We start from the raw sequence: 21,963 nt of genomic DNA, 5'->3' as shown, positions 1-21,963 counted from the left end.
ATATATGAACGCACGATTCGTCTATCCTTAATCCTTTGTCTATACTAATTTATGTACCTTGCCTCCTGCAGCAAGTGCTGGTGAGTTTGTGTTTTGGTTTTGCTTAGTTATCATCGTGTCTAAATCAATTGATTTGTGGAGCTTACTACATAGTTTTTGTCGAAGTGTAGCACATTCATATACATATATATATAAGCTGTTTGAAAACCTCCATAAAAATTTGTGTGCCAAGTTCGATTTTGTTCCATTGCCTTAATAAGTCTAGACCGTATTTAACATGCTCCATATCTCGCTTACGTTTAAGAATTTAACACTATACACTATGAAGAGGATACTTAAGATATTGCGACCATCGTGTCCTGTTTTGTTTAGTTTAGTTTTGTAGTTGGTTTCTGCTTTTTGATTCTGGATGCCTTGGTCAGTGAGTGTCTGGTGTGAAGTGTGCTGTGTGCAGCCGGAACAATCGACGAACCACTCCCGATTAACGCAGCTGATTCCTGTTTACCAAAATACAATATTAGATTAAGTACGATACAATTTTGAGATTAAATGTTAAACAAGATGATATCAGGCCTACGGATGAGTTAAATCAAAAAAGGCTTACTAACTTTTTACATAAAAACGTGACAAGGCGTTGCGCAACTTTGAGTCGCTTGGTTTTCTGGTTTCTGGATTCTTGAGCCATATACGCTGACGTCGTCTCTGCAGATGATGTTGATGTTTGTTTTGTGGTGAGTATGTGGGGTTGTGCGTGTGGAAAACAAAATGTAAACGCTTGAACACAAAAATCACACAAAGCAGTTCCTCACGGCCGCGGCCCGAGTATTGTCTTTGTTCAGTTGCTTGCTCTCTACAATTGCTGTCTGTCCACTTATCTGGGCCGTTGTCTGTGGGGATGAGAAGAGCGGGCGATGATCAAACGGAAACGGAAACAGAAACATAATGGCAACATAAGCAACAAGAAAACGATGGATAAACTATATTATAATGGGGTGGATGAGCCTATCTCGAATTTTGATACCCTTGTCAGATTCGTATTTATTTTTCTTTCAGTAAAATACAAAAGATTTTGCAGATCAGCCACCGTCGAATTGTAGACCCTCTATTTGTTTGGCTAAGAGAACACTCACCTAAAGTACTGATCATGCAGGGACTGTCGCTGGAACTCGGCGGCCTGTAAATACTGTATATATGTAATTAATGAGTTAGGATGTGGATAAGGGAATTGGGAAACCTGTAGTTGGTCGGCATAGGACATGCGCAGCAGGACATCCGAGTGCGGCTCCCTAGGTATAAGCATATTTGGCCGCGGATACTGGCCAACATTCGCTGAAATGTGATGTGAAGAGAAGAGATGAATTAGTTATTAATGTGGCCTCTGTGGTCAATAAAATATGGCGAAAACCTCAAGGGCTATACAAACTCACGTGGCAGTTGGAAACCGGCCTCCGGTGGTTGCGGCTGTGGATGCAAAGGCAAATGTAAATGAGTATGAGAGTGTGCATGATATTCTCTCGTCAATCGTATCTGAAAATTATCGAATATCGTAGAAAGTTTCAAAAGAGCCAGTGCTGCGTGGGCGTTGGCGCCAATAGAAGATATAGAAAGTTGTATGTAACTATGCGTAATGCGGGTTAGATGGCGACAAATGTCGTTTTCGATTCGATTTTGGTTTGGTTTTTGGTTAGGTGCCCCATCGAGATGGGCAAAAAGCATGGCATGGCAAATAATGGTTAGCACAGAACATGAACGGCATGACGGGGCACGTGCTTGGGTTTTATGCGGGTACTGGACTGGTTAACAGGTGAGCTGACAACAAGTGGACATAGTGATTGGTTCGGTTTTGCGGTTCGATCGCTTGACGTTCCAAATACGATTGATTTTGTGAATATGAGTCGAGTGGAATAATAAAGAAGTGTAGCCTACCATACGCACCATGTGCTCGCCCGGGTCCAACCCCACATGGTGCGGAGGTGGAATTCCCAGACGCTCCCTCTCCATCTGCGATATCGCCGGATTCGCATACAGCGGGAACTGTGAGGGGTGGATGCCGCTATTGGAACAGGAAAAAAGTAATCTGTACAGTTAAAATCATCTTCAATTAATCAACAAGCCTTAACAAACCGTCGATAGTATTCCATCCAGTGCGGATCTAGTCGGGATTGACTCGCCGCAGCAGCTTGTGCGTTTTTGATCTCCTCCAGTTCCCTGCAAGTAATAAAATGTTAATATGAACCTGGAATCTGGATCGAATGCTGGTTATATTGGGATATTTGTGTTTTGGTAAGGGTTATTCAAAGCGTGGAGTAAACGAAATTGCAAATTATAAAGAGCTGAAGCATAATTTTGGACGTGCGCACAAGATACCGAATTCGTTAAAAGCTGGGGGGTATTAAAGCAGGAAAATGAAGATGCTCTTTAGAATCCCTTTGACATAACACCGCTAATCATTGATTAATTTTTGTTACATCTCAATATATTCAATATAAACATTAGGTTTTTGTAAAAGATTAGAGGTTAGTCCAGAGATCCCCAATGGTATTGTTTATGTAAGGGAGAAATGGGGGAGTGATGAATATTGAGTTGTGGTTGGAATTGATGAGGCGTGAGAGGGTTAATGGTTGTGTGTTGGGATATGTGAGATGGCTTTCGCATTGAAGACAGGGCTTGTCAGGCTTTGGTACTGTACCTCTCTCTGTACATGGGGCCCATTGGATGATGATATGGCACCATCTGCTCAACAGGACTGAAATTGAATCGAATGGAAATAATTACAATCATCGAACGCGACTTGGTGGACTCCCAAATGGAGTTAAGAGAAGGCAAACGGCAGAAGAGAACTGAACAAAATCCTAGCACCAGACGTAAAACTCGGCGAAAAGTGGTTCCTCCATCTCCTGAAACTCACCTGAAGGCGACGTGGGGACGAGCGTACTCGGACAGTTGACGCAGTGCCGGCGTATCCGCATACGGTGGCTTCAGCTCCGCCTTCATCTTAGCTTGCTGTGCCGCCTGTTGCGCGGCTGCTGCTTGCTGTTGTTGCTGCTGCTGTTGTTGTTGCTGCTGCTGCTGTGTAGGATTACAAATGAGATTAGCTTTGGTAAACTTGTAAATAACATCATCACTAACCTGTCGCCGCTCACGCTCCTTTTCGGCCAGCTTGCGGTCGCGTTCTTCACGCTTGCGGGCCAACTTCGAGTCGGCCACCGGCTTGAAGATCAAATCTGTTCTCGTGCACGAATTGTAATCCCCACGATCGATGTGGCGCACAAATCTATAAAATTATTAAATTATATTATTATTTATATAACACTTTGAGCGCAGAAATACAAGACGGCTTGGCATATCACTTACATGGCAGACTGAGAGCGATGGCATTCGGTGTCGTCCGGTTTTGCTTCGGGACTGGGACCACGTGGTATGTTGTGCGTTGGACTGGGAATCTCTGGCTCTGGATCCGGTTCAATATCAATGGGCACTGAAATAAGACATATTATTAGATACACGCTAATTCTCATTTCTTGAGTGCCTATCTTACATGGCTCCGTAGGATGGTGTCCACCGCCCATTCCCGCCGAGTTGGCTGAGTGTGCGTGGGCTCGTAGGGCGTCCATGTGCGATGTGGGCTTCAGGCCGTGAGGCTGACCATCTTGTGGCGCAAAGGGTGACCCATGAGGCGGCCCTTGTGGATATCCCGGCATATGGCTGCCAGGATAGGCACCTGGCGGCAGTCCCGTCGGTGTTCCCGGTCCACCCATTCCTGGGGGCATTCCACCGCCCGGACCCTGCGGCGTCTTTGGCGTTGGCGGTTTGTTGGGTGGCATTCCGCCAGGCGGTTGTTGTTGCGGCGCCTTGTGCTGCTGGGCTGCCGCTGCTGCAGCCGCTTGGTGTTGTTTCTCAGCAGCTGCTTGTGCAGCGGCGGCCGCTGCATTCTGCTCGTCCTGGCGCATTTGCTGGGGTGGTGGCCCTTGCAATCCAGCATGGTGGGCCGCCATCACGGCTGCCGGATCGAGCTGTCCTGGCTGTGGTGGCGGCTTCATGTATGCCGGGAATCCAGGACCATAAGGCGCATAGCCGTATGGCGAATTAAATGGATGGTGATGCGGCGAATAGAATACCGAGGGATGCAGTAGCGGGTGCGGATACGGTGACTGACCCGGATGCACTCCAATCTGCGGGATTCCTCCGCCGGGCGCAATCAGTGGCAACGGTAGAGGCATCTGCGGGTGGCGAATGACCGGTGGTGATGCTCCTGGCCGCAAATGTGGTGGCGGTGATGTACCCAAGCCCCTCTGACCCGGCTGTGGAGCGTACATCTTGCTCAGAGGACTCGCCATTAAAGAGGCGTTGGACACCGGAGGTGGAGTCATGTGTGGCGATTGCTGTCGCATCAGCGCATGTCGATCCCGCTCCGCCACAGCAGCTGCTGCGGCGGATAACGCAGAAGACGAGGGATGATGGCTGAGCGGCGACTGCGGCACCGGATGCAGCGGACTCTGCCGACTTAGGCTGCTTACGCTGGATGCCGGCGAGGCTGCCCGATGAGCAGCTGCCGCAGCCGCCGCCGCTGCCGATGAGTTTGGCAATCCTCCAGGTCCAACGCTTCCGGGGCCTGAAGGTCCTCCTCCACTGCTCGAGATCTGTACGCTGGGACTGGCGCGGCTAAAGGCGGACGATGGCACCGTGCTGGTGGTCAGCGACATACTGGTGGACGTCATACTGGCCACCGAGTGCGCCGTCAGTGGGGCCGAAGAGGCATGCGAGTGCGGCAGGTGTGAGGGCGGGGTGCGGCGACTTAGAGCGGACTCTGGAATACCTCCAAGCCCACCGGGTCCGGCCAGCAACGCGATGGGTCCACCGCCAGGACCCAAGCCCGCTATCGAGTGCGACAGCAGATGGTGTCCAGGATGGGCCAGCGCTGCGTGAGCCGGATGTCCGGGCGGCAAGTGGGCCAGGTGCGGGTGTATGGCCATCGGATGACCGATGAGTCCCGGAGGTGGAGGACCACTACCCGCGAGCCCTGGCAACGGTGATGTGCGATGCGCATGCGGCGACTGTTGCGGCGGTGGTCCACCCGGACCACTCGATCCTGCCATAGTGGTCGAGGGCTGCGATGTGGGCGGCTCTCGAGACGATTGCGGATCGTGCATGGATCTCGGCGGCTGCTGGGCTGGTGACGGAGTTCGCACCGTGCCAGCTGGTCCGCCGGGCTGTTGTTGTTGTTGCTGCTGCTGTTGCTGAGAAGTGTGCGAGGGCGGCAATCCATGTCCGTGCTGCGGATGCCCCTGCAACGACAGCGGCATGGGAGCATGCGGATGCATACTGGGCGGCAGATCGTGCGGCCGATGGAGACCCTGCAAATGCGCATGTGGATGAAGGTGCGGGTGCATGTGCGAGGGCGCCATAGTCGAGAGCGTGGGAGGAATTCCAATCGAGCTCGGCGGCATCGATGATGCCGCAGACAGTTGTGAGTGCTGGTGGCCAGGATGTAGTCCATGTTGCAGACTGGGTGGACCTGCAGACGTGGGCGTGGGCTGGTGCAGCGATGTGGGCGGTGGAGGCGGCTGGGGGCCACTGCCACCCGCTGCACCTGGTGGCGGGCCGTGGATGAGATTTTGCGGATGCATTCCCGGTGGTAGCCCACCTCCTGCTGGCGAAGGCATATGCGGCGAGGGATGCGGCGACTGGAACTGCTGCGGTTGCGGAGGCATTGAGGGCGGCTGTGAATTGCTATTGCTGCCCTGGCTGTCCTGACCAGGTGTAGAGCGCGCAGAGGCATCGATAGGACTCTCCGGCGGCGGTCCGTACGGTGAGGACTTGATCAAATTCTCGCCGCCATAAGGCTTTACGTCCGCTGGTCCCGCCTGAGAAACCGGAGGCATCGGGTACTTGAGATCCTGTGGCGGGCCGTATTTGGCTGCCAGTGGATCGCCATACTTGAGCATTAGTCCGGTAGGCTCAAAGGGTCGTCCCAACGGTGGCGTTTGCACATCGTGTTGGTAGTGCGGCTTGGGCATGGCGATACCAGGTGGTGGAGTTGCTCCCGGCGGTACCTGATGTGCCGGCGGCTGGGGCTGCTGTTGCTGGGACTCTTGCGACGTCGGCGGCGGTCCGTATTTATGGGCGGCGTCAAGCGGAGAGCCAACGTTGTGCGGCAGGTGGCCGAAACCGGGCTTAATATCGGGTATCTTAAGCGAGTCCTGGTAGCCCGGCTTGCTTGGCGGCTGATGTGCAGCTGACAACTCCACGTTGTACTTGCCCTGCTGCTCCATCATGTACTTCATATCGTATTTGCCAGCAGCAGCCGCTGCCGCCGCCGCAGCTTGCATCTCTTGGCTGTACTTGAGTGCGTCTAGAGGCGGCGGTGGGGGATACTTGAGATCCTGGGGAGCAAACTTCATCTCCATCTCGGGCGGATACTTCTGGGGCGTGGTCGGCGCTCCAGGTGGTGCTCCGCTGACTCCTCCAGCCGCATCGCTGTGCAGTTGTGGTGGCTGTGGAGGCACGCCTTGTCCCGATGGTCCATACTTTAGCTGGCCATCAATTAGGTAGCCAGGGGGCGGTTGCGTTGTTACTTGTCCATGAGGCATGTGTTGCAGGTGCAGTGGCTCCTGGCCGCTCTCTACCGGAGCTCCGGAGAGCGGATGTAGAGCTGAAGGCGGTGCACACGGGCCTGAAGGCGGCAGACTTCCAGCACTGTGCTTCAATGCATCCTCGTTTTTAATCTCGATCTTCACCTTTAAGTCCTGCGGTTCGTTGCTGTTCTGATTACAGGTGGCGTCCATCGAGTCCTCCATGGGCTCCTTTTTGATATAGACTGATTCCGAAGGCGGGCAAGACGGAGGTTGCGGTATGCCAACAGGCGCGAGTTGCTGCTGCATCTGCTGCTGTGATTGCTGTTGCATGTGCTGTTGCTGCTGCGGAGATACTTCCTGCTTAATGGTTGCCAGTTTTTTAAGCATCTCCGGATCGCTGTCGCACGACTCCATCTTCTCGATGGCCTCCTTGCGGTCGACGGACGCGTTCAGCGCCTCAACGGTGGCAATTGTCGGCACCTTCATAGTGATCGGTGCGGCCACCGGACTGGGCAAGGCATTAGGATTGGGACCATCCACCAAACTTGTCTCTGCACTGGTAGGCGCCTGGATGTTAGTCTCCTCGTCCATGTTCTTGATGGCGCTATCCTTGCTGTCTTCCGCCAAAGCCTCTGCCTTGATGGCCTTTTCCTCGGCCTTGGCCTCCAGATCGTTGGTGACCATTTCGCGCTCCTCCTTGCAGCTGACCGTCTCCTTGCTGTCCTTTGTGGACTGCTGCTCGGCGGTGGTGGTGTCCGTGGTATTCGATTCCCCATCGTCGAGCACTGAATCCGGTCTGCTATCCGAGTTCATACTCTCAACCGGGCTGTCCGGTCTCTTGCGCTTCTCCTTGATGACATTCTCCTCATGGGCGCTTGGCTCGTTGGACTCTTGCTCCGTTCGCTTCTTCTTGTTGGGCGTATCCTGCTTGCCACCCTTGCGCTTGTTGGCCGAACTCTCGGCCACAGCCTTCGTCGGTGTCTTGGGACTATCGACCGAGGCTCCGCCGGAAACGTCCGGTGTTTCGGAGCCCCTCTTGGGTCGCTTGCCATTAGCCACGGCGTTGGCTGATTGATCCTTAGACGAACTATTGCCGCCAGCGGCACCGCCGCCGGTTGATCCGCTGCTTATGGATGTGGCGTTACCGCCACCGTTTCCGGCCGTGTTGTTACCGCTGCTGGTGCTGCTGTTGTTGTTCTGTTGCTTGTTACGCGTCCTCATCCTTGAGGGTGATTCATCCCTTTTGTGGGTCAGACTCGAATCACTGTCGCACTCGCTGGCGTCGTCCTCGGTGAGCGAGCTGTTCTCCTCCTTGGAGACAGCGGGCGATGAGCGACTCGCCGTCTCGGACGCCGCGGTTGCCGCCGCCGTCGCCGTCGTCGCAGTTTGTGGTTCTGGAGTGTCCTCCTTCTTCGGAGGAGTGTTGCTGTTGCTGTTGTTGGCCCGCGTGACACGGTTGCGTCGCAGGGCGCTTTGGCGGCGTCGCCTGTGTGGCCGATTATTGTTCGCGCCGGGCGTCTTCTTCCACAGATAGTAGAACTCGACCAGCTCCGGCGTGTCCTTGTGCGGCAGCAGGTCCTTATGGATGCGGAAGAAGTTCTTCCCAAACTGACGCAGACCCTTGATGAATTTCTTTGTTTCGTCCTCGGTCCACTTCTTGTCGATGCCCTTCGAAACGGGGCACTTTACGAGCGCTTGTAGAGCTTTGCCTGGATCGTAGCCAGAATCGTGGAGCTGAAAAGGGAATTACGGATTAAAGAGTACTGCAATATGCATATATCATCTCGGGCAACTCACCACGTCGAGTGCGTTTATTGTAGTGTCGTCGCGACTAGCAGCCAAACAACCGTCTTCTAAACCACCATCACACATTCCTTGAAATGCAGCCATGGAGCGAGCCGCACGCAAGAACATTAACAAGTCGCCATCGGCCACAACGCCTGGACTCCATCTTGATTCCTCTAGTTCACGTTCATCGGTTTCCTTGTCGATGGGGAAGCTTGAGATTGGATTATAATCGGGCAGTTTTGCCTTCAGTCGTCACAGGAGACAAACGAAAAGTTTTGGGATTAGTTCAAAAACTCCAGGAGAACGATTGATGGGTTAGTCACACAACCACACCACGCACACTACACACCACAGGCAAGACAGCTAGTGCCGGCAATCCGGGGGGATTACCAGCACCCACGAGATGATACACAAACTTAAGTCTAATGCATGATTATGGATGAATAATGTATAATGTGTGCTACGAATTTCCTCGAACGGATTTCGGTAGGGAAGCAGGGAAGAAGGTTGGGATCTGGAACTGGGTCAACTTCTACTCATCGAGGATTCGAACTATTAATAGCCAATTGCATAAACGCTAGAACTACAAATTATTTACAGGAATTAGGCGTTATATACAAGGTTATGCTAAGTGTAACCGATATATGTATATGTTTAAAGAAATGCATTTCGCTGTAGCCTTATCAGAAGGAACGATAGAATCTTATGACATGGAATATTAATCAGTTCAGGTTGCAAAGATTTGTATAAGGAAGTAAAGAACATAGCTATTAAATGAACTTATAGAAGTTTATCTTGTTTACTAAGGGAATTGTTTAAAGTTTGCGAAATATGGCACAAAAGTCATTTTTTACAGATTCTCTTGACTGAAATTAGAAACGGAAACAGGACCATTATTTTCGTTATTACTTATTTTCTGTTCCTTCAAAGGCTACACGCTTAAAAACAGTTGGTAAACGAACTTTTTGTTGAAGACATCCAAGAGGAAGAACAAAGGAATATAAATTACAACTTTTGCAATAAACAAAAGAAATATAGGGGCTACATTTTCGTTTTGCATAATTGTTAAATTTTGTAGTTCTTTGATTTCATTTTTGTTACCGTGAGCTGAATTTCTGATTTGTGAGAGTTATGTACGTACATAGACATCGTTTACCTGGTGGCCGGGACCCACTCGAATTTCTCCTTGAGTGGAGGCCGCCATCACCCTTTAAAAACACGCTTCCGGTCCAGTGCTAAGCCTTTTTATGCCCTCTACGATATGAAAATTCAACTGCAAATAAATCCAAGCACACAGAGAAAATTCGTTAAAAAAAAAGTGATTCAAACATATAGAGAGACAACGCCGAATGGGCGGTGTGTTGTAAAAAGCATTTTCAATAAAGCGATGAAGTTCATATCAACATGCATAAATAAATAATCCATAAAAATAATGCCGTGTAATGTGCGAACGATGGAGTGGCGATGAGTGGTGAGTGCATGGAGTGGATGGCATGGCCGGGGGACACGGCTGACGGGGCCGGGAAATTAGGGGTTTACGCTGTCGGACGATTGAGCTCTCTGCCACTTAATCGCCTGCATATGTTAATGTGCCCGCCACGTACACAGCCCGAGGGATTCGGAGAAGGATCGGAGGATTGGCCTGGCGGCACTGACAGACGAATGGTTTTGCATTCTACCCTATAAACTAATGGATTTTATAGCTGGGATCAATTGTTGGTTTTATAATCTTCTTGTTATGCCTGACAACGATTTTATCGCTTTGCTTTGTGCCCAATTCCATCTGTTTAGAACTGATAATATGATTTTGTAGCTAAAATACCTAGCATTATATAATCATATCCTATAGTTGATGTAGCCATCACAAGGGTACTACCAGCTTCGACTCCCCACAGAGCTCTTCTTTCCCGGTTTTACTCATTTTTTCCGCCCATCACTGGCACTGGTGTTTTTTCATTTTATTTTTTTTCTTCGCCTTGTCTGGGCCTGTCTCTCGAGTGTGCGTGCAGCTGTAAACAGATTTTCCGCTCAAGTAAGTCCGCGAATAACTGTAACGAGGCGGTTAAGTAAGCCTTCTCCAGTTCCAAACCATCCCATCCAGCTCTGCATACCACATACCCCAACTCCCATAACCCATAGCCATGTCAGCCCCACCAAGAGGAATTATCATTAAATTTGCTTATGAATCAATATCATTGGCAATGCACAATGACAGGCAAACGGACGGACGGATGGACGGAAGGACGGACAGACGGACGCAGTGCGTTGCCTGCCGTTGATGTTGCCTTTGCCGACTCACATCAGGAATGCCGGCGGTGTTGCGGTTGTGTGGCAGCGGCACACAAATTATGGCAATTAAAATCAATTAATTAAATGCAGCGACAGCTACGGGAGCAACGACTACGGCTGCCCGGTTGCCCGACTCACATCGGATCTGCAGAGGCAGGCAAAAAAATAAAACAGATATATGCACACCTATATATAGAGGTGTATGTGCGCATTGTCGACAGATTTACACTCAATAAGGCACGACACGCCGCGTAAATGACTGATGACAACGGCGAGCGGGATGAGGAGGCCACCACACCACGATCCCCGAGGAGGTGGACCCGAAGGAGGGGCACCAAACGCCTGGGAGTGGAGGACCTGGACCCGAGGGTTGCACCGTGGTCGCATTCGATTCGATTCGATTCGGTAATCCCCTCGGCGGCACAGGCACACACAAATGAAATATTCATGACCATCAGAGTCGAAAGGGAGAAATAAATGCGAGTATTTGTGCCGTCTTTTGTTTGACTGCCAGCGAAATATGCCAATGAATGTTTACCTATGAATAATTGTTTACCCAGCGTAAAAGCCGGAGATATCAATGGATTGCTTTTCCCGTATCAGTAGTGTTCTACTTATTTCCTCATCACCCGTCAAGTCTTATAAACCTGCATAAAGCACTTTTAGGTTTATAATGAGACAGTATTTGCTATCTATCTATAGGTGCATTTTTGGTTAATATAGTTAGTTCTTACGCTATCAATATTTTTTGTGATTTTTTTTACAGATGCCTATCTGAATAACAACTTAGACTCTGCTAACCTGCAGAAAGGTTTGAAGCTCCAACTTTTTGTTTCCCTCAGCACACCATAGTACCCTGCTCCACTGTGCAGCGAACGGTCTGCGTTTGGGGCCAACACTTATCAACGACATCAGCAGCAACACCATACTATACCATGCCATACCATACCACACCACACCGCTCCATTCCAACAGCCATACCAAACCACACCACATCAGGCCAGGTTACTTGCTTTGGCTTTGGCCTGGCCCTGTTGGCCCGGTTGGGTTTTGACTGCTTGGCTGCTTGGTTGGTTTAACTGGCAGCAAACTTTTTTATGGGGGAGTCGTGAGTGGAAAAATTTCATATAAACACACACAAGGTGGCGGTGGCCACCAGGGCGCAGGGCACGCGACCGACTGAATCCCGATCCCCACATGCCGAGCATTGTCGTTGGGTTGCTGCCGTTTGGCCCCGGGCAGCTGCACAGTAAGAAATTATTAACGTAAATCTTATCTATAATCATGTCATAGAACACCCAATTTCAACAGCACAGTTATTCATGCCTGAAGTTTCCTTTACATCGTGTATAGTGTTTCAAAAACTATATAATATTCGAAAGGTTTCCAAGTAGATTTCCCTATCGAATCGATTCATAAACCACCCATTGAATAGTTCGGGTTTATTAGGAACAAGGGTTGTAATTCAGTCACCCCGGAACATGATCAAATTAATCTTTGCCCAAAAAGTTATGTACCTACAATTTTCCCCTGATTTATTACTGCATTTTCCGCTGCGTGCAATGCCATTTGGGCTGCTGGTTGGCTGGCGCTTGGGGAAAAATTGTGTAATAACTGCTGGCAATGTGCTAAGCTGTTCCTCCCGCCGCCTGCGGGCTTCTTTGGCCTCATGCTCCTGCTCCTGCTCTGGCTCTATTCTGTGGCGGTGTCGAGCGGCTGTTATAAAACAAATGTACTACAAAAAGCGACGTTGTAAACGCACAAAGCCATAAAATCTGAAAAGACAAAACGAAAGGCTCGCACACATTTGCCACCACCGAAAAGTGCCCTCAGTGTGTGTGTGTGTTATTGCCACTCCCCTGCTTTCCTCGTCCCTTTTTCATCCGTAAAAGACCACAAATTATGGCACAAGCCCGGCGAAAGAGAGGGGTATATGCAGTCAAACAGAGACGGAAGTAGCTAGGAGTAGAGGTAGAGTCTGTACATTGACTACGTGACGTTCTCGAGCACTTGGCTCACTCACTCACTCACTCACTTACTCACTTTACTCTGTGAGTCAGCAATGTCGCTTTGGATGGAGCTTTTGGCTTGGCTTTTTCCATGGACTCCACTCCCTGGATATCCACCTTCCCCCCCTTTGCTCCATCCGTGGTGACCTGCGTGTAAATTTAAGGCCAATAATGCTGTCAGGCTCAACTGGCGCGTCCGTCTTCGCTCAATTAATGTCATCGCATATTATAAAGTTACACTGGATTAACAACTTCAACTGGAGCCAGTATCTGTGCCTGGAAATTGTTTTCTAAACAGCCCATAAACATAAACGAAAACAAAGCGAGAAATGTAAATGAAAATAAAAACTTGGAATGCCAGCAGCAGCAACGAACAAACTACACTGATCAAAATTCAATGTTTATATGAAATCAAATTTGGCTTATTAACGCATACTGTTTATATTGATAGGTTCAATTGAATAATTGATTCAATTCAAGAAGATTAATTTTTCATTTAAATGTGTTATTTTTCATGTTGAATAATCTATAAGAACGCATCTTTTTCCACAGTGTAAAGACCAACAGCGTCGACAACGGCCGCAGAAAGAGGAAATTCAATAAACAATTTGTAGCATGAGTAGCGGAAAATTGTGTGTACGCACGCGGCTAAACGGACGCGAGTGGCTCTGCTCCCCAAAGGGGGGCGGGGGGTGGTGCGGTGTTTTCATGTGGGGATAGATGGGAAAGTGGGGAAAATCCGACGCGGGGCCACTCGTTCGCTCGGTAAGCTGTCTCTCTCTCCATTTGGCTATCTCCGCTCCGCTTACTCCTTCAGCCTTGTCGAGTATAATTTTTGAAATGGAAAAGCTGTCGACTGTCGTCGTCGTCGTCTGGCTTGTCGGCTGTTTTGCTATTTGGCTGCTTGGGTGTTTGGTGCTCTCCCGCTTAGCTTTAGCTCTTAGCTTGTTTTTTCTCTTTGTAATCATCGCTTGCCAATAAGCTGACTAATTGACTGACAAATAGGCATCAAGCTACGCCAGCAACACAACTGCAACAACAAGTCGTCGACGATGGCGTTAATAAGAGCGCCAGACAGACAGATAGACAGACAGATAGATAGACAACTGGAAAATGCCCCTTATGCCGCCATCGACAACTGTACATTAAGGGTGGACCCGGCCGTGGGCCATAAAAGCCGAGACTTTATCCTTATCTACACGACGCTCTCAGCGCGAGATTATTAGGTTAGTAGCCGGGGCTAGGCGATGGCGAAGTTTAAGTGATATGGCCTGTAAATGAATTAGACCCCCGGCTGTGATTGGAGTCCATTGGAAAAAAGGGGTGGAATGGCATCCTTCGGTTTTCAATTGACTCGCCACAACTCGAGTGGGGTTCAATCGCTCTGAACTTGTCCAATCGACCGGAACTTTCAATTGAACCACTCAAGCGAACCTTTGATCCCAGTTGGATTCCTGTTTTCTGTTTTCTGTGCATAGCTATTTTGTTTATTTTATTTATAGCCCCATTTGTGTATTTAATGATTCATTTGGCTGAGATCTTTAAATTAACGCACTCAAGTGCGCCCTAGAATTTCGTTATAAGCTTCTTTGTTTGAATTGCTTAGGTAAACGTATAATGAATTATTACCTTAGCTGTAAAATTATATTTTCACAGTGAATTAATCTAGCTGTTTATTTAGTAAGAAAGAAAAATGCATATAAATTGCCATTTTATTATACAATAAACTAGCAGTTAGCTTTTCCATATTTCACTGCTAATATATTACTTGACATCAGCATTTTTGTGCCGAAAGCAGCATATATATTTGAAAAGCAATCATTTGAATTGCCACTTCCATTTGAATTCGCTTTGTAAAGAACGAGAAATTCCACTAATTTAGCCGTTTGAGAACCCCTTAAGACCTCACCTAAATAACTCAACTGAAATTACCCAGCTCCGCCGCATTCCCGAGGGCATAACAAAAGCCACTCTATTAAGGCGTTCGAGAGGAGTCCATTTAATTACCAAGACCGAGGGCCGCACACACATATTTAACCATGCAGCATGGCCAATTGAGTTCGTCATAGGCATTTTGACCATGGGGCATAAGGTAGGCATGCATATATATCCATATATATATATATATATATCTAGCAAATAGCGCCCATTTGAGTGAATAGCGGTGTATGCCTGTGCATCTGTCCATTTGAAGGGTTCGTGTCAAGTACGGAAATCCCATTAAATGTTCGTAGGCACTTTGCAGAGACAACGTGTGATTGTGTCTGTATACACACACACACACACAAATATGGGTAGTCTCAGTATTTCGTGTTGTGAAAGCCAAATTTTCACAACAAGTCAAAACAGACGTTGCAGAAGTCAGATAGAAACAAACAAAGGCTGCTGGCAAAGTGGCGAGGAAGCAGGACAGACAGAGAGAGAGAGAGAGAGAGAGAGAGACGCAGCGTTTAGCCAAAAAACCCATAAAACAAATTTCTCTTTTCTTCGCCCGGGTAATGGAATTGTTTGCTTCTGTTGGACATTTTTCGACTCGCCTCGGCTACGAGCTTGTTTCAGGTTGCAGGTTCACTCTGCTTCTCGTTTTTGTCTGGACAGGCAGCTTACAGTTGTTATGCCCATTACTCAACATCAACAAGAACATTATGCCACCGCAGTGGCACTCACGCTGGTGCTACTGCTCCTCCTCCTCCTCCTCCTCCATCTCCATCGTCTCCTTCTTGGCATTCCTATTCATGCTCCAATCTCTGCCACACACACGGATACGGACATGGACACGGACTCCATGGGCACTTCACTTCATTCCACTCGCCACTCCACATGCTTTTCTTCATTCAACCCAAACGATTGAGCATCTATTCAAGCAGCCTCGTCTCCTCCATCGTCGTCATCATCATCATTCTCTTTTGCATCATCATCATCATCATGCACAGCCGACAACGACGAGTCAACGCTCCAAAAGCCAAATAAACGACCCACAACGCTGCCACTGTACTCGCCTCCTCCGACTAACCTGTGCTCTCTAGGGTGGACCTTCTATTGGTTCTAATCCGAATATAACGCTATTATACACTACTTTTATACTTTACATATAGAAGGACAAATTGAAATCTGTTAATGTATAAAAGCTAAATATACCCACAAATAATTATTTTATATAGACTTCTATACAATTGCTATAAAATGCTAGTTATAAAAACTTGTTAACAACCCAAGGGAAACCATTTAGCATAAATTTAATAAACCCTTATTCTAGTTATTTCGCGTTTAATGACACCCATAAACCACGAGACCAAGGTCCACCCCAGGTGCAAATATCCATTGGCCCGATCCGATGCGAACTTAACCGATCCGATCCGAACTGAGGTCGCTCGGCTGCATCCGAAACCGAACCCGAATCTGAATCTGAATCCGAATCCAAATCGTAATACAACGACGTCCGCTCGTGTCTGTGCTGTTGGCCTGCTGTCGGCTTCGTTTCATACGATTTGTTGGATTTGCTCATGAAGTTGTTAAACAGATTGTCGGTGTAGATACCTTCATCATTTTGCACGCCGTCCCCCGTCCGCCTCTTCATCATCCACATCCACATCCTCTTGCTCACAACCTCCATACCACCGCCCCCCCTTTTTGCACCATAAGTATCCAGCCAATTCTGTAGTCTGCGGCTTTTTCTCTCTCTGTGTGTGAGTGTATGTGTGCGATTAGTCCCTTTAGTACCAAAACTCCTCGCCAGGAATTTTCCTCGCGAGTTTTCGAAAAAACAAAAACAAATTTTCGAACACAAAAGTCAATCTGATTGAATTCTGTCTGCTATTCTGTGGGTAATATAATAATATATAATTCGGTGGGAAATTTTAGCTAATTAAAGTAACATTTAAATGCCCTAGAAATTCCCTAATAATTCCCTAGAAATTCCTTAAGAAGGAATTCAGTAATATTAATTATTATCGAGTATTTTAGGGATTTTGCGACTTATCCGCGCTTAATTTGGAAATTGTCTCGTGTTGCTTATGTCGGGATGTGTCTCGTCCGCAGGCGGCAGGATGTGCGGCTGTCTGTGTCTGTCTGGTCCCTTTTCCTTTTTCCTTTCCCCCTATCCATTTTCCTTTCTCTTTTCGCATTTTCTTCCTTTCTACACTGTGTACACCTCGATTGGTGTCCCTTTTTTCCTAGTGTTTATGGAACTGTCGTTATTTGTTTGCCTGGCATTGCACGAGTGGCTGTATGTTTGTAAATGAGCTCTTTGCATGATGTGCCTCCTCCTCCCGCTCCTGGGTCGCGTATTATTCCGCTTGGCTAATAGAATTACACACAACGCCAAAGATTTATGGGCCCATTTAACACGCTTATGCATTATATTCTCACCCATTTGGGCCTTGTTCATTGATTTTACACTGATTAACACGAGCTTAATTATTCATATTTTGTTTTTTGTTCTCGCTTTATAAATAACGCATAAATAATAATTATAATACGCTGACATGCAGCCAAGCCACAAATACATCACTCCCAGAATTGTATATTTTAATAAGCAGTCTGTGTGTGCTAATTATCTTATCGCTAAATGGAGTTAACACGTAACAGAAACAGTAACTGGGATTGATTTAGCACCGCGAGTGTTTGACTAACGATGTCATCGTGAGGGAAAAGTGTTTTTTTTTAATATTTTGTTGAGAAAGCAACCGATGCTGGGGCTTTTGGTGTTGTAATTAATTACCCCTCCTTTACTTAGATTTCTTATGAATTAGATCTTACTGAAGCAACCAGTCATATATTCATTTTGGTCCTTTGAGCCGGATTCGCGCTTAAAAAGAACGTAACATATGCTAGAAACGACACCTAAAATCGCAAAATACATTCGAAGCTATCAAAAGGTTAAACAATTTGTCTGCTGTTGACACTTCCATTGACCAATTACCACCGCACGAGCTTATCTCACGTACACACCACTAGGTCCAAGGTTTAGCTTTGTTCGTGGGGATGGCTCAGATCAAGCCGCTTGGTTGCCCAGTCAGCAATGCTAATTAAATCGGTTATGTAATGGACGGAACACAGAGCAGATCGAAGAGGGGCGAGAACTCCGAGGCTGAATGGGGGAAACCTTCCGTTTATTTCTAATCGACATCAATAAATCGACACACTCGAGTCAAGTGTGCGCGGATAGATGGACGGACTTTTCAATCAGATAAGCAGCACTTATAAATTAAAAGCGCAACAAAACAGATTAATAAAAGTTAAACTTTAACGGCACCTTATAAATAAGCCAAATGACTAATAATAAAATATGAAAGCGCGCACAAAACACCGACATCAAAGGCGACCAGCAACTGTGTAACATACCAGAGATACCAAAAAAAAAAGAAATAAAAACCAAAATACAAAACCGTACCAAAACCAGAGGAGCCGGAAAACCGCGAGGGAACTCATCCATTTCCCAACAGCACTTTATGTTATTTTTTTCTTTTTTGGTATTTGTGTTTCTGAAATATTCGTGTTATTTGTGCGCCTTAAGTTTCCGTTGGCGGCACTCGTCTTGCCTTTTTATTAAATGCATTATTAGCACGTTATTTATTAATTAAACACTCCAGCCTTTTAATGCGTCCCTAATCAGATGGCCTCGCCGCCGCACTCTTCGTGGATTTTGGTTTGGTCGGTGCAGATAAGCGGGCGTGCCGAGCAAATGGAAATGTGGAAATGGGCAGGGTGTGGGTTTCGAAGATAAGCACGGCGGCAAGCGGTGCAAATTGTCTGGGAATTTCCTCGAAATCAATCTCCATTTTCCAAGAACTAACCGCCTCGAATTTCACTTGGCTAAAAGCAAGTTAAACCATGGCACTTCATTGGAAGAGATAAAGAGATCCGTAAATCCGCCATGAACAATGCGTAAAAGCGCGTATCATATGACCTGGTAATCCCTCATTAGCTCTGATTTAAGCCTGCACAATGTGGCTTGAATAACAAGTGACCTACAATAGCTACAAATACAAATTAATCTATTTAACTAGATGTGGCCATAAAACAATTGGACTATAAATGCAAATATGGCAGCTAGTCAATATTATCTGTATTATTAAATTGATAAACATATAGGTGAGCATCAAAACAAGTTTTGCTGTGATTTTTCAACGTTTAGCTAATTCCTATAGTTATTAACACGTGGAATATTTTCCAACAAGCCCCCACAATGCGCTAATAGAGTTTCTAAACTGTCTGATCCCGGACAACCCTTTTTTTTCATTCCGAACAAGGGTGTACTAATTGGCCTACAAGGCAACTCATTAGCAGTATACAAGTGCGGCGATAAAGATCTGTTTCAGCGGGTTTTGGGTATGTGTAAGCCTTATCACCGATCTAATCGCAATTCCCCCTAAATACCAGGCCACAAAATGAACACCAGAAATCCGAATATGAGCGACAATAGCAAATCAACGGATTAGGGGCACACGCCCCCCGGTTTTCTAATTACTTTGGGATACCATTGAAAAATAGTTTCCTCCATTAGCCGAGTGGAAACCCTTCGGCGCAATGAACAAGCAACCCCATCGAGGGGATGTGACACATGAGACGGGGGCCAGCGTGAAGTATCGAATTAAGCAAACAAATAATTATAATTAAATGTGTGCGCCGGGCTCGAACAGATGTCTTGGCTCACCATGAATCCGTAGTCGGGGTTGTGTATCGTCGAGGCGTTCCGCACGAAGATGCTCCTCTCTCCAGCAGCAGGCGGCAAAGTAACTCCGGTCTACGGTCTCCGTCTCCAGATTCCAGACTCCAAGTTGCTGAGGATGATGATGATGATGACGACGATGCTGATGTGGTGCTGTGTCGATGGATTTTCAAAGGGGGTGGGCGGCGGTCTTGGTGCTTCTTGTTGCTCTGCTCCTGTTGTTCTTGATATTGTTGTTCCTGCTGTTGTTATTGGTGTTGTTGTTGTAGTTGTTGCTCAGCGAGGGGGCAGCGAGTAGCCGGAAATGTATATTTTGGTTAATTTGCACAAACACAGCTGGAAGGCGAAGAGATGACGTAGGTGAGAGCCGAGACGAGGGAGATGATTAAGCAAAGAAAAGAAAATGAAAGAACCAAACAGAAGAATTGAGCAGCTGGGGCGCAAGGAGCCCCCTGCAAAAAAAAAAAACAATGCCCCACTAGCGATACTACTACCAAAAGCAGTCGCAAAATGAGGCCATAGAACTTGGCAATTTTTTACGTTGGCTATTTGCGAGCATAGTTTAAATCCTATGTACCTGGTTTTGAGTTGAAAACTTTTAAATACATAATAATGTGACCCATATTTTTAGACACTTTCCTTTTTAATTTTTATAAACAAGGTAAACCAGGCATATCTATGTTCAAAATATCTGTAATAATAATACCCAATTATAGATAGATAATCTATTTTGTCTGTATAATATTGAATAACAATACCTATCTGAAAATCTGTAGTTAGTCGTAGTTTCCATATCAATAGTACTATTAGTACAGGGAATAACCCCAGTTAAAGCGATATGTTTTATAATCTATTGCCAATAAATACAATTCCAAACACTTCTCTAGCATTAATAGTGGGTAAGTACATATTTTAGCTTATTTATCAGCCAGCAAAAAGGCAACAAGACACATTTTTCCGACAACGTCAGCAGCAGCAGTTGACTGAGTGGAAGAAGAAGAAGAAGCACGGCCAGCAGGAGCGGTCACGGGAACAGGGGCGGGCGGTGTGGTGGGGGTTTTACAGGAGTGGGGTTAGTCCGAGGCAGGAGCATCCTTGGGGGGTGGTGGGTGCGCTGGCCGCAAGAGCGTCGCGTTGCGTCGCGTCGGTGGTGACGCCGACGATAACAACAACAATAACAAAGGGGCAACAACGGTGGTGGGTTGCTGCTGTTGTTGCTTGGCCTGTTTTTGTTGTTTTAGTTGCTGCCCGTGCTGCTGACGCTTGGATTTTTGCTTTGTTGTTGCTGCTGCTGCTGCGCTTGCGATTCCTTTTCAGCAAATTTGTTGAGCCTTCGTTCGTGTTTGCATTGTTCTACCCCAAAAAGTTCATAATAGACTGGATTCAAACACCCACCCACCCGTCGGGCCCCCTTTCAAAAACTTCGGGGGGGTACGCCACTGTTTTCTCTGTTTTACAGTTTTTCGTTATTTTTTTTTTTGGTTTTTTGTTTTTTGCTGCCCGAGAGACTTCACATAAATCTGAATGATTTGCACGCTGCGCAACTGCGATTCCAAATTAAATTAGTGACACACTTAGTAATAATTAATTTTCGCACACTTGTTGTAGATTTTTCCTTACGTTTCGCTGCCTGCTTGTTGTTGCTGTGTTGCTTTTTTTTATTGCTGCCGCTGCTGCCAAGTGTTGTTGGATTTTGTTGTTGTTGCTGGTGCTGCTTTCTGGTGTTTTTGTTGTTGGGCGCGCGTGAAACTCGTCGTACGCTTTTTTTTTAATGCTCTTCTCCGTTTCTCTTCTTCTTTTTTTGCATACACTTTGCGCACACACACACTGACAGAGAGGCACACTCGACACACAGGCACAGACAGAGAGCAGCGCACACAGACGTACACACGAACACACACACACACAGGCACGCACTTTGGTTGCTTGCTTGCGTTTTTTTATTGCCTGCCTTCGCTTTCAGTTATTTTCACTGGGTTCTTGCACGATTTTCGGTTGCTTTTTCGCGGATTTTCCAGCCACACGCCGCAGCCAGCGTCGTTGCGAATGTTTTCGCCAGCAAATTGCAATAATTGGCTGGCCAAGATGCGTGCTTTTTGTTAAAAATCGCCACTACGAATTTCTCCGCGAAGAAGCCACCATTTTGTAAAAATATATACTTTGCGGGGTCTGGCAAGGCTCGCGGTGGCAGAGTGGCAGCATTGCTGCTGGTCAAGTGCTAAATAAGCCAGCAGTTGTTGTGTAGCCAACAGCTTAAGTTAGTGAGCACTCGTATGTTTTTCTTTTAAAATGGTTATTTATTTGTTTTGACACGACTTAAATACTTTCAAAGTGGATGTTAACAATATAAATAAAATATATTAAAATATTTATATCTGGTAAATAGCTGTGTTTCAGATTTTCTATGAAAATTTTATACGGAGAAAGTTGGAGTTTAATTAGTTAATAGCCGATATATTTTAACAGTTCGTCGCATTAAATTGCTTAACAGCAAATTGCTTTATTTTCGTTTATTGTTCTTAAATTCGATTACACAAACTTATATTGAATTTTTAAAAATTCAACTGACTGTAAAATATCCCTATTGTAAATTAACATTTCTGTTAGAACACTGAACAAAAGCGCCATTGCG

General features: G+C 46.8%; 1 protein-coding gene across 16 annotated transcripts; it reads right to left on the bottom strand.

Moving 5' to 3' along the window:
* Positions 1-364: 364 nt before the first annotated feature.
* On the bottom strand, positions 365-21,543 carry LOC6737283 (arginine-glutamic acid dipeptide repeats protein). Of its 16 annotated transcripts, none has more exons than XM_039293349.2 (15): positions 20,952-21,542; positions 19,317-19,667; positions 9,505-9,636; positions 8,373-8,606; positions 3,539-8,309; positions 3,355-3,478; positions 3,130-3,274; positions 2,909-3,069; positions 2,690-2,746; positions 2,125-2,208; positions 1,927-2,053; positions 1,428-1,527; positions 1,235-1,329; positions 1,131-1,183; positions 365-497 (listed from the first exon to the last, which is right to left on the bottom strand). In XM_039293349.2, exons 3-15 carry the CDS (start codon positions 9,565-9,567, stop codon positions 482-484), a joined length of 6,030 nt encoding a protein of 2,009 aa, XP_039149283.1. In that variant the 5' UTR covers positions 9,568-9,636; positions 19,317-19,667; positions 20,952-21,542; the 3' UTR covers positions 365-481. The 16 variants fall into 16 exon arrangements, with proteins under 16 accessions (XP_039149283.1, XP_039149287.1, XP_039149282.1 ...); XM_039293353.2 differs by having other exon boundaries at positions 1,131-1,174; XM_039293348.2 differs by lacking the exon at positions 365-497 and adding an exon at positions 663-887.
* Between the last annotated feature and the right edge of the window lie 420 nt (positions 21,544-21,963).

This window comes from Drosophila simulans, chromosome 3L, assembly GCF_016746395.2.
Source record: "Drosophila simulans strain w501 chromosome 3L, Prin_Dsim_3.1, whole genome shotgun sequence".
Classification (NCBI taxonomy): Eukaryota; Metazoa; Arthropoda; class Insecta; order Diptera; family Drosophilidae; genus Drosophila; species Drosophila simulans.
This window is presented reverse-complemented; position numbering and strand designations above follow the sequence as displayed.